The sequence below is a fragment of the Bufo bufo genome, chromosome 6 (genome assembly GCF_905171765.1).
Source record: "Bufo bufo chromosome 6, aBufBuf1.1, whole genome shotgun sequence".
Taxonomy (NCBI): domain Eukaryota; kingdom Metazoa; phylum Chordata; class Amphibia; order Anura; family Bufonidae; genus Bufo; species Bufo bufo.
In genome coordinates this window covers 170,179,820-170,192,816 of record NC_053394.1, presented here as the reverse complement: position 1 = coordinate 170,192,816, position 12,997 = coordinate 170,179,820, and the positions used below count along the sequence as shown (strand labels likewise).

General features: G+C 44.7%; 1 protein-coding gene across 2 annotated transcripts in view; it reads left to right on the top strand.

The window, feature by feature from the left end:
• The window catches only part of LOC121005282, a 201,905-nt gene that overhangs the window by 57,368 nt on the left and 131,540 nt on the right, over nt 1-12,997 (top strand). For both annotated transcript variants that reach the window (XM_040437922.1, XM_040437921.1), the window contains exons 3-4: nt 1,355-1,474; nt 5,965-6,021. In XM_040437922.1, coding sequence (XP_040293856.1) covers nt 1,355-1,474; nt 5,965-6,021 — 177 coding nt within the window. The remainder of the gene's footprint in view (nt 1-1,354; nt 1,475-5,964; nt 6,022-12,997) is intronic.

Below are 12,997 nucleotides of genomic sequence, written 5' to 3'. Positions count from 1 at the left end.
CTCGACAACTCCTTCTACTCCAACTCCGATATCTAAAGATTAAGACAAAAAATTTGAGGTCAAAGACATCCTGGACATCAAGAAGCGTGGCAAGAAGACCTACTATCTGGTGGACTGAAAGGGCTTTGGTCCTGAGGAGAGGTCTTGGGAGCCAGATGAAAACATTCATGATCTGGACCTGATAAAAAAAATGCTGTCTTGTCGTGGACTCAAGAAGAGGGAGGGATGATGGGGGGGTACTGTAACAGCGTCTGCTGTGCACCGCTGTTCCCCTGATTTCCACTGTGGTCCACAGGCAATATGCTCAGTGGTGATCTGTGGCCAGAGCTTCCCATTCACCGCGGCAGCTCTGCGCTCTGTTTGTGTAGGTGCTGCGGTTCTGAGGATCTGCTCCACAGTTCCATCTCAGCCCGGGCCACAGCATGCTCGCTGCTGGTTTTGTGCAGCACTTCCTTAAGGGCCGGCACTTGTCACTTCCTGGGTTTTATGGGTTAGGTCATGTGACCTCCCTGACCAATCCTAACCCTCATGCGCATATATAAGTAGCTCAGCTCCCTTCCCAGATGCCTCAGTGTCAAGGTTCTTGTGCTGTGCTTAGGTTCCTGATAACCACCTGTGTTCCTGTGTTCCTGACTCGTACCTGTGTTCCTGTATTCTGTTACTCATCTGATCCCTGCCAGCTTGCCTTGACTCTCCTGTTGCCGATCCGGATTGCCTGACCTATACCTGTGCCACCTGCCCTGACCTTTTGCCTGTCTGACAATGCCTCTGCCTCATCCTTCTGTCCTGCACTGTTTCTCCTGGTATCGACCTCGCCTGCCTGACTATGCCTGTACTTTTGGTACCTTTTTCAGTTACCTCCTGGTCCACCTGGACCAGCTGACTCGCGAACCTATCCTCCTCAAGAGCTAGCGACCTGGTGTTCCCTTCGGGAAAGTCTATCCCCACCATCAGGGGTATTGTGAAGAATCGAGGGGTTCACTTAGACAACGCCCTTAGAGGACGCAGGACACATGGCACAGTTGGTTCACACCTGCTAGTTCGTGACAGTAATGAAGCAAATTTCTTTGAGAAATTCGGAGAACAAGCCAAATCGAATATTTTGAAAACTTCGCTCATCTCTAGTTGCCAGGAGATAGGCACACATTTCCATTTTAGTGGTCATACCAGTTTGCTTTGAGAATTTGGTCAAGAAAATTTAACCTTCTTAGTACTATTATATGAAAAAATGATTTTCATTTTTGAATTAGTCTCACTAGGAACCAGATTGATTAAGCAATTATTAAATGGTTTTGCACAAAGAACACAGAAATAGAGATATTTCCTAATCAGACCTGTTTTGTTTTCTTTATAGAGTGTCCTGATAATTACATCCATTTTGCAGATTTCATTGGGCATACTAGTGGCAGTTTCTCGTTTCAACCATGGCATGATATCCTTATGGTATGGCACTTTGTTTTGGGTGCCTGCGTTTGTAAGTATTTAAAGAATTTGCTTGGATAATTTTTTCTGCACAGGCAGTGTCCACTTTTGCAAGATAAGGCAAACAGAGGACTTGTAGACTCCTACCTTAAAGAGAACCTCTCCTGAATTGTCTGTTTTAGTAGCTATAGATCTATCCACCTTTATTTTTGACAGGCTTAACCCAACAAAAACACATTACAGGAATATAATCATGTTAAAGTGACCATCCTGGCACAGCTGGTGTTAAAAGAATGTCAGCTACATCTGTATTTGTTTCTCCTATGTAATAATTCTGGAGCATCTATTCTTATTAGGGCTGCAACGATTAATCAAAGTTATCGATAATATTCAATAACTGGATTCGTTGTCAACGAATCCAGTTATCGAATAATCGGCCGATTCGTTGCTATCTGGGGCGGGAGCGGGCGGTCAGGGTCCTTCATCGGCAGTAACTTTTACTTCAACATTAAATCGGCCCATCTTTATTAACTTACAGTGAAGCTCCAGTAACAGGCAGAGCGGGCGGCGGCGTTACGTCACTTACTCACGTGACGAGCCTGCTCCATTCATAAAGTGGGCGGAGCAGGCGCATCACGTGAGTGAGTGACGTAACGCCGCCGCCCGCTCTGCCTGTTACTGGAGCTTCATTGTAAGGTAATAAAGATGCGCTGAGTAAAAGTTACTGCCAGAATCGTCTGCTGTTATGGGAGGGGGATCTGTGTCTGGCACTGCTATGGGAGGGGGATCTGTGGATTCCACTGCTATGTGGAGGAGAATCTGTGCACTGTCATGGGGAGGGGGGGGGATCTGTGAATGACACTGTTATGGGGGAGATCTGTGGTTGACACATATAGCATAAGATGCTATATAGTGTCATCTATAGATACCACCATATCAGTGTCATCCACAGATCCCCCTCCCCATAACAGTGTACAGATCCCCCTCCCCATAACAGTGCCATCCACAGACCCCCCTCCCCATAACAGTGCACAGATCCCTCTCCCCATAAAAGTGCTATCCACAGATCCCCCTCCCATAAAAGTGCTATCCACAGATCCCCCTCCCATAAAAGTGCTATCCACAGATTAATCGATGAAATTATCGACAACTAATCGATTATTCAAATAATCGTTAGCTGCAGCCCTAATTCTTATGATACTATGATGTGCCACCCCTGTATTTTTCATGCTAGAAGTTAAGAATGAATTACTAACAGTTTCCAAGGAAGGTTCAGATGGATGTTACCATTTGAGGGAATGTCTTGCACAGCCTGACATTATGCAAGCAGTGCTGCCAGTGCCAGGACACAACCCAAATTTATAAGATCCATTTGGACTTTCATTGAAAACTGCTAGTAATTTATTCATAACATGGTAATTCAGTCATAACTTCTAGCAGGAATAATAAAGGATTACAATATAAATATAGGGGGTCATTTATTAAGATGCCGGTCTTAATACCCCCTTTAGCTGGCGGTGGATGTGCCAAATTTATGCAGAGCCGCTGTCTGGCATAGATTTAGACCATTTTCTATGCCTAAAACAGGCGTAGAAAATGATAAATGAGACGGGCCTGCCAGAAAAAGAACATGATTTTTCTTAATAAAAATGTTTTGTGTAAAAGTGGTAAAACATAAAAAAAAATATATAAACTTGGTATCCCAGTAAATGTACTGACCAGCAGAATAAAGATAACGTGTCATTTTCCCCGCAAGTTGTATGCCGCAATAACAAAACCTAAGAAGCAATGGCAGAATTGTTGCATTTCTCTATCCTGCAGCCCAAAAAGCGAAATAAAAAGTGATCAAAAAGTTGTATTTGCCCCAAAATAGAACCTTTCAGTGGCGTGCCTAGGGTATTTGGCACCCAGGGCGGGTCCTTTCTCTGCCCCTCCCCAATACTTGACCACATACCTCTTACATCCAGGGACATCTCCATTCATGTAGACCTTCTCTTTCCTCTTCTCCTTCGTTAGACCTTAATGAAAAATTCTTTCAGCCACATCTCATCTCTACAGATTATTTAATACAGACACGAGATTTCTCTGTTTTTCCATCAACCTCCCTATCCTGGTGTCCCCACAGTGTCATCCTGCTGCCACCCCCAATACTTCCCCATTGTGCCCCCAAATGCCCCAGGTACTATACTGCTGAAAAAATATGACCTCAGTAGACATAATTGGGGTCATTTATCAAACTGGTGTAACGTAGAACTGGATTTTCAAAAGATCTGTCAAATATGAAAGGTGGAATCTGATTGGCTGCTATGGGCAACTAAGCCAGTTCTACTTTACACCAGTTTGATAAATTACCATAACTGCCCCTTTAGAGTCTACAGCAGCTATGATGTCCCCTAGAGTGCCCCCAGTAATAATAACACCCTATATTCCTGTATAGTGTCCCCAGAAATAATAGAATTGCCCCAACAGTGCCTCCCCAATAGCAACGCCCCCCACACTGCCCCCCATAGTAATCCCCCATAGTAATTTGCCCCCCACACAGTAATTTCCCCCACACTGCCCCCATATAGTAATTTGCCCCACACAGTAGTTTCGCCCACACTGCCCCCCACAGCAATTTCCCCCACACTACCCCCATATAGTAATTTGTCCCACGCAGTAATTTCCCCCACACTGGCCCCATATAGTAATTTGTACCACACAGTAGTTTCCCCCACACTGCCACATACAGTAATTTCCCCCACACTGCCCCCACACAGTAGTTTCTCCCACACTGCCCCCATACAGTAGTTTACCCCACATTGTACCAACACAGTAATTTCCCCCACACTTCCCCCCACTGTAATTTCTCCCACACTGCCCCCCACAGTAATTTCCCCACACAGTAGTTTCCCCCACACTGCCCTCCACACAGTAATTTCCCCCACACTGCCCCACACAGTAATTTCCCCCACACTGCCCCCACACAGTAGTTTCCCCCACACTGCCCCCACACTGTAATTTCCCCCACACTGCCCCCACACAGTAGTTTCCCCCACACTGCCCCCACACTGTAATTTCCCCCACACTGCCCCCACACAGTAGTTTCCCCCACACTGTAGTTTTCCCCCACATTGCTCCATATAGTAATTTGCCCCCCACATAGTAATCTCTCCCATAATTATTAGCCCCCACTTAGTAATCCCTCCCATAATAATTTGCCCCCACACAGTAATCCCTCCCATAATAATTTGCCCCCACACAGTATCCCACCATATTTTTCCCCACATGTCCTCCTGTGTGCCCCTCCCATGTCCTCCATGTACCCAAAGTTGGCACATAAAATGAAAAAAAAGCTGGAAAAAAAACTAAAAGCTAAATACTCACCTGCGCTTGCTCGCAGAGGAAGGGGCTCACACTTCACTGTGCTGCTGCGTCCCAGCACAGGCGCTCGCAATGATGTCATCACGCACGCCTGCACCGGGATTTCACTACTGCATAGGCCTAAGGCCTACCAAGCCTGAAGCCTATGGCGGTGATTGGTGGTGAGGCAGGGAACTATGTGCTCCCGTGCCCCGCCGCAGTATGTGGGCGTCAGCACTCCAGCAATGAGCGCTCCCATCTTTATTGATGGAAGCGCTCATTGCTTCTGGCACCCCCGTGAGAGTCGGCACCTGGGGCGGACCGCACCCCACGCCCCTTCCTAGGCACGCCACTGGAACCATTGATGATGGCAACTCATATCACAAAAAATACTATAAGTCCTCACACAGAGAAAAACGTATGGTTATCACTGGTACCCTAAAGACTGTTCAATACCAACATGGTTCCTATAGACCAATCTATCAAAATCTGTGCTGCAAAAGCCATATTGCATTCCTTCCCTTCTGAGTCCTGCGGTATGCCACTACAGCAGTTTACAACCACATATGGGGTGTTGCCGTATTCAGGAGAAGATAAGAAATTATGGAGTGCTTATTTTAACTCCTGTTACCCCTTGTGAAAATCAAAAATTTGGGGCTAAAGCCTGTGAGATTAAAGTGCTCAGTACACCCCTTACTAAATTACTTGAGGGGTATAATTTCCAAAAAGGAAAGTACAACTTGTCCTGCAGAAATAAAGCCCTCATATGGCTATGTGAACAGACAAATAAAAAGTTATGGCTCTGGGAAGGTAGGGAGCGCAAAACGAAAATGCAAAAAAAATAAAAAAAACTCTGGGGCTGAAAGGGTTAAAAAATGCTTCTGTATTGCATACTTCAGGCTTGATGGGGCACCAACAAATATGGTAAATGTACACTACAGATGCAGTCTGAAAAGATCCTCAATCATTTAAAGGGGTTTTCCTGAAGTGCAATATTGATAACCTATGCCTATGGTGGAAACACATCCCATCAGCAATAGGAACAATATGCAAATACTGCAAATATATTTTATACATATATTAATATGAAACCTTTAAAAAAATAGGTAATTTTCTAATGATACACTTTAAACATGGAAAATTTTTATCAACTTTTCAACAAACAGGTCCTAAAGACTTTGACCTCTTCTGTTTCCACAGCATTTCTTTGCAGGAACTATGCTGATTCTAAGTTGGACCAATATATCCACCGCTTCTGTGAGTTCAAAGTTAAACATATATACCCTACTTTGATTAATGTAATTTTTATCTCCAGGTTTAAAGAGAACTTGTCACCACAAAAAACAATGCAGTCTGCAGACAGCATATAATAGAACAGGAGAAGCTGAGCTGATTGACACACTGTATACAAATGCATTTGGAAAGTCTTCAGATCCTTTTCCTTTTTTTCACATTTTGTTATGCCCTGTGCGAAAATAAAGAAAAATTCAATCTTCACTCAATATTCCCCAATGAGGATGTGAAAAGTGAATTTTAGAAATTTTAGCTGATTTATTAAAAAGGAAAAACTAAAATTTTGCATGGACATAAGTATTGAGAACCTTAGCTCTAGTGGCTTTCCATTTATCTTTATCATCTATGAGATGTTTTAAATCATGACTCATTTGATTGGACATGATTCGGAAAGACACAACCCTTCCTATAAAAAGGTCTCACAGCTGACAATGCATTTCAGAGAAAAAAAACAAGCCACATGAAAGCAAGAACTACCTAAAGTGCTCAGAGACAAGATTATATTGGAGGCACAGATCTGAAGAAGAGTACAAAAACATTCTGCTGCACTGAAAGTTGCCAAGAGCACAGAAGCCTCCATAATTCTTAAATGAAAGATGTTAACAACAACCAGGACTCTTCCTAGAACTAGCTGTATCACCAAATTAAGTAACTGTGTAAGGGGGAGGATATGGCCCTTGGTAAGAGGGTACATGGTAACGCTGGCTGAACTTCAAGGATCCTGTGTGCAGATGAGAGAAACTTCTAGAAGGTCAATCATCACTGCAGCACTCCACTAATTTGGGCTTTATGGCAGAGTGGCCAGAAAAAAAGACTCTCCTCACTAAAAGATACATGAGAGCCTGTCTGGAGTTTGAAAAAAACAAAGGGGGAGATTTATCAATATTGGTGATTTCTGTGCATGTTTTGATATCCCCTGCGCTGCTGGAGGATGCGCATAATTTGGCAAATTCTCCTGCAAACCGTGAGCCTATCCAAAAATCTATAACAGCTCAGAGCTGCAGTAGATTTATGACTTCATTTAGGCCAGAAAACTGGCGTAAATGAAGATAAATTTGTCGCTGCATCTGGCCACGCCACCTTCACCTCCCTTGCCACAACCCCTTTTAGAAAAGTGGCGAGGACGGCGAAAAAGGAGAGATGCAACAACTTTTTAAAAAGTTGCACTCCAAAAGTTGTGAATTTTTAACTCCACTTTTCAGGCGTAAGGGGAATGATAAATCTCCCCCATAGCATCTAAAGGGCTCTCTTTTTGGCTTCAATTCTAAAGGTCATGTCTGGAGGAAGTCAGGCATTGTTCATCACCTGCCCATTACCATCCCTACAGTGAACAATTGAGATGGCATCATCATGCTGTGGGGATGTTTATCAGAGGCTGGGACAGGGAAGCTGGTCAGAATTGAGGGAGAACTGAATGGAGCAGAGTACAGACTGGATATTCTTAATGAAAACCTGATCCACAGTGCTCTGGACTTCAGACTGGGCTGAAAGTTCCCCATCCAAGACTCTGACCCTAAGAATACAGTAATGATAACACAGTGACCCACAGTGAATGTCCTTGAGTGGCCCATCCAGAACCCTGACTTGAAGCCAACTGAACATCTCTTGAGAGACCTGAAAATGCTTGTCCACTGACTGTTCCCATCCAAACTGACAGAGCTTGAGTGGATCTGCAGAGAAAAATGGCAGAAAATCCCCAAATCCATGTGTGTGAACCTTGTGGCATTATACCCAAAAAGACTAGAAGCTAAAATCACTGCGAAAGGTGCTTCAACTAAGTCCTGAGTAAAGGGTCTGAATACTTATGTCAATGCAATATTTTAGTTTTTCCTTTTCAATAAATTAAAAAAGATTTCTAACAATCTGTTTTCACTTTCTCTTTTTGGGCTATTAATAAAGAATGATGGAGATTTTTTTTTTATTTGACTACAAAGCCGCAACAGAACAAAGTTTGAAAAAATGTAAGGGTCTGAAAACGTTCCAAATGCATTATATGTTGTGGGAAAAGATTCAGTAAAACTTGTAATTTAAACATTTAAATTAGGGCTGAGCAAACCACTCGAAATTCGTTTTGGTTCAGGTTCGCCAAATATTTCAAAAAGTTGCTCCAAATGCTCTGAAAATTGGTATATAATCACCATTCGTCTCCTAGGACTATGAATTTTTTAGGATATTTCAGATTTTTCCCTCCTCAAGCTCTTGACTGACAGCAATGGAAAAAAATGTCTGAGTGACACTAACATTCATAGCAAACATAGTGTTTAAAAACACACTGCACCGGCACATGTATCATGCTTTTTCATATTCCAAAGCTTCCAAAAATTGTCCCTTAGTGGGGCAGATAATGTTTAAAAACACACAGTGTAGGGGATAAAACATTTTAAAAACAGTGCTCGTTGGGGCACCAAGTGTCCAAAAATTATACCTTGACAAGGTCAGAATGCCTGCCCATATGACACGCACAAGTGTTAATTGTCAAAAGAAAAAGTGGCTTATTGTGAACGAGCCTATAAAAATTCTCCATTTTAATTGGGAGCAGCAGGAGTGCAGTTCGTATGTGGAAAGGGTAGGATAATAAGAAGCAGGTTGCAGCAATATTAGGAGCAGCAGAAGCAGCATAGCATGGAACAAGGCAGTATGTCGGCTGTCTATAGGTAGCAGAATCAGTAGCAATAGTAGTAGTAACAGTGATAGCAGTAGTGGTGGTAATGGTAGTAACTAGAGATTAGCGAAATTTTTTTAAATTCGATTCGCCAGATTGCCTAATTTTTGGGGGAAAATTGGGTTTCGATCCGAATAAATTTGCGGCGAATTACATTAAAAATGGCTATTTCCTGGCTTCAGAGAGCCTTTATAGTAATGTAAACATGGTGCCTTGCAGTAACACGCATAGGGAGTCTGCTTTGGTAGTCAAATAATACTGTGAGTCCATATGACATGCAGATGACAGGCGTCGCACTTAGAATCACTGCACACTTCACTTATTTGGGCAGTCACGGGGCCAATACTGACTATATAATGTTTTTCCCTTCCTCTGATTTGTCAGAAAAATAACCCACAAAAAACGGATCCTGTCTGTTGAGCATCCGTCTTCACTCGGTCAGCATTTGGTCAGTAATCCATCAGTATTGCTAATGCCAAAAAAAACTGAGTGGATCCAAAACAGAGAGGTGACATGTGAACTAAATATTTGCAAGTCTTCTGTGTATTGTACCCACTGCTGTTTTTGGCTACCAAATCACGAGCCAATTCTGAAGGGACCATACAGGCCTTACAGCTGCTACACAGACAGGATCCATTGTGCATCTCATTTTACCTTCCTTCTGATAGATCAGAGGATGGGTCAAATAAATGATAATGTCAGCCAAGCCAAAAAGGCTAAATAATGGCCCAGCAAAGAAGTAGGAAGGGTGGGAACAGCATGAGAAGTCCGCAGAGTGGCCCTATGACATAGTGGTGAGGTGAAAGCAGCATGAGGAGACCACAGAGTGGACCAATGACAGAGTCTGGAGGTGGCGGCAGCATCAAGAGGCCACAGAGTGGCTAGATGACATAGTGTGGTGGTGGCAGCAACATCAGGAGGCCACAGAGTGGCACAGTGACAGAAAGTGGAGGTGGCGACAGCATCAGGAGGCCACAGAGTGGCACAATGACAGAGTGTGGAGGTGGCAGCAGCATGAGGAGGCCACAGAGTGGCAAGGTGACATAGTTTGAAGGTGACAGCAGTATCAGGAGGCCACTGAGTTGCTAGGTGACATAGTGTGGTGGTGGCGGCAGCATCAGGAGGCCACAGAATGGCAAGGTGACAGAGTGGAGGTAAAAGCAGCATAAGGAGGCCACAAAGTGGCAAGGTGACATAGAGTGGAGATAGGAGCAGCATCAGGAGACCACAGAGTGGCAACGTAACATAGAGTGGAGGTGGGTGGCAATACCAGTACCCGCTGAAGATGGTGGGTGAAAGAAGGAGCTGTCACGATTGGGAGTGGGGAAAACTCCCCACCGTACAATGAGGATAGTAAACGGAGAGACTACTAAGCCAGGACACCGAGGACAGGGAGCAGGTCACCTCCTAATGCTTCCCTAATCCTCGCCCTAACTCCTCACCATATGAGCAGACCTGGATTGTCGTACGGCTCATACCCAGGAATCTCGGACCCTGAGTCGTCTTGATAATCCCTCATAATAGGGAAGGGGCAGAGACGACCTGTTCATCCCAGACACGGAGTCTCCCCCGGCCTAGTTGCAGGGAAAAGTGGAGACCATAGCAACTGGATCGGCAGGTAAGAACACAGAACAACACACTTATCTGCTGCTGCCACCACGACTGGAACCCGAGCATAAGTACTGGAGCCCACACACCAAACCGGACACCGTACCAACAACACACACAGATATCCAGCATACCAGTTACTACCTGGACCCCCATGCAACAAGATGCACGGTGGCCCCAGACAGCACTGCATACAGGCTTGTGGTTCCCCCTCCGGGGAACCCTGAGCCCCCCTTCGGGAGGCACAGACAAACAAGGGGATGTCTAGCAACCATGCCGGGCAATACACCAAACATACCAGACATAGAACACAAAACTAGAAATAACAACTAGTGTTGGGCGAGCATGCTCGACCGAACAATAATTTTACTCGAGCATTGCGATACTCGGCACATCACGGTGTATGGAATATCGGATGTGCTTGAGCGCGATACTCGAGGCTCCTCCCCGCACATTAGTTGGCTGCTATGCAGTCAATAAACATGCAGGTAAGTACTGCCATTCACTGTAATGCCATAGCCATGTTGGCACGATGACACGTGTTCAGCTCAGTCTTAGTCAGGGAGAGCTGGAGAGCAGAAGGGAGAGATAGTGTAGGGAGTGAAATAGGAATATTTTAGCTTTTATACTTGTTATAGACCCAAAAGTCCTTTTAAGGACTATTGTTGTGTGTGGCAGCAATATATATTTTTTGCGCAACCTGCGCTAAATAGCTTGCAATTGTTTGGCCGCTGCAGACAGCGACATTATCTGCGCTACATTATCTGCGCTACATCTCCTGTCTATCTGTGACATCCAGTATACTTTTTCCATAGACGGTGTCCGCTGCGGACAGTTACATTACCTGTGCTACATCTCCTGTATAACGTTTGCGTATCTGAAATATCAGTGACATTCAGTCTAATTTTTTTGCTGCTGGTGGCAGCGACATTACCTACGCTACATCTCCAGTATAACATTAGCGCATCCAAAATATCAGTGACATTTGGTGTCATTTTTTTTGCCGCTGGTGACAGCGACATTATCTGCGCTACATCTCCTGTGTAACGTGTGCGTGGCCTAAAAATATCTGGGACATCCAGTGTACTTTTTCTGTAGACTGTGTCCGCTGTGGACAGTTACATAACCTGTGCTACATGTAACGTTTGCGTATCCGAAATATCAGTGACATTCAGTCAAATTTGTTTGCTGCTGGTGGCAGTGACATTACCTGCGCTACATCTCCTGTATAACGTTTGTGCATGCTAAATATCAGTGACATTCATTCAGTGTAATTTTCTATTAGGCAGTGGTGACAGCAACATTACTTGCGCTATACCTACTATATAACGTTTGTGCAACCTAAATATCAGTGACATTCAGTGTAATTTTTTTATTAGCCGGTGGTGACAGCGACATTACTTGCATTATACCTCCTGTATAACATTTGTGCATCCTAAATATCAGTGACATTCATTCAGCGTAATTTTCTATTAGGCGGTGGTGACAGCGACATTACTTGTGCTATACCTCCTGTTCAACTTGTGTGCATCCTAAATATCAGTGACATTCATTCAGTGTATTTTTTTATTAGGCGGTAGTGATAGCGGCATTACTTGCGCTATACCTCCTGTTTAACGTGTGCGCATCCTAAATATCAGTGACATTCATTCAGTGTAATTTTTTATTAGGCGGTGGTGACAGCGACATTTCTTGTGCTATACCTCCTGTTAACGTGTGCGCATCCTAAATATCAGTGACATTTATTCAGTGCGCTACTGTACGTGTGACATACTTGCAAGCATATATACCATTTAATATGCGCAAGGCGAGCAGTAAGGGACGGGGAAGGGGCCATGCTGCTGATGGTGCACGCAGCGGCCGTGGCCCTGGGCACGGTGAAACTGTGCCTGCCACCAGAGCACAAGAAACACACTTATCCATGATACCTAGCTTCATGTCCCAGTTTGCAGGGTGGCGCAGTTAGACCAGTGCGACCAGGTGGTTGGTTGGATTGCAGCAGATAATGCTTCCAGTCGGTTAAGCACCACCCTGTCTTCCACAAAGTCCAGTCTCAGTAGCCAAGAGTCTGGTGAACAGAATCCTCACTCCTTCTACCTACCATGGAGAGTCTTGGCAAACAAGTGATCTCACACTCGGATATTCCGAGGAGCTGTTTTCATCGCCATTCCTTAATTTGGGCCTTTCGCCAAGCCCGCTTGAAGAGCGACATGAGGAGATCTTGTGCTCTGATTCCCAAACTCTGGAGCATCCACAGTCAGAAGAAGATGACGGTGGGGAACGGCAATTAGTGTTTCACAAGGTTGATGATGATGAGACACAGTTGCCAATAAGTCAACAGCAATTAGTGTCTCAAGAGGTTGATGATGAGGATGAGACACAGTTGTCAATAACTGAGGTTGTTGTTAGGTCAATTCAGGAGGATGACCAGACTCAGGAAGTGGAAGAGGAGGTGCTGGACAATGAAGTCACTGACCCAACCTGGGAAGGTGGCAAGCCAAGCGAGGACAGCAGTACAGAGGGGAAGGGATCCGCAACACCGCAACAGGCTCGAAGAGACAGTGGGGTGGCTAAAGGGAGAAGGTGGGCCACACCAAACAGGCCAGCAACTGTTCCCCGGAGCACCCCCTTGCGGCAATCTGCCTTGCCAAGGGGTAGGTGTTCTGCAGT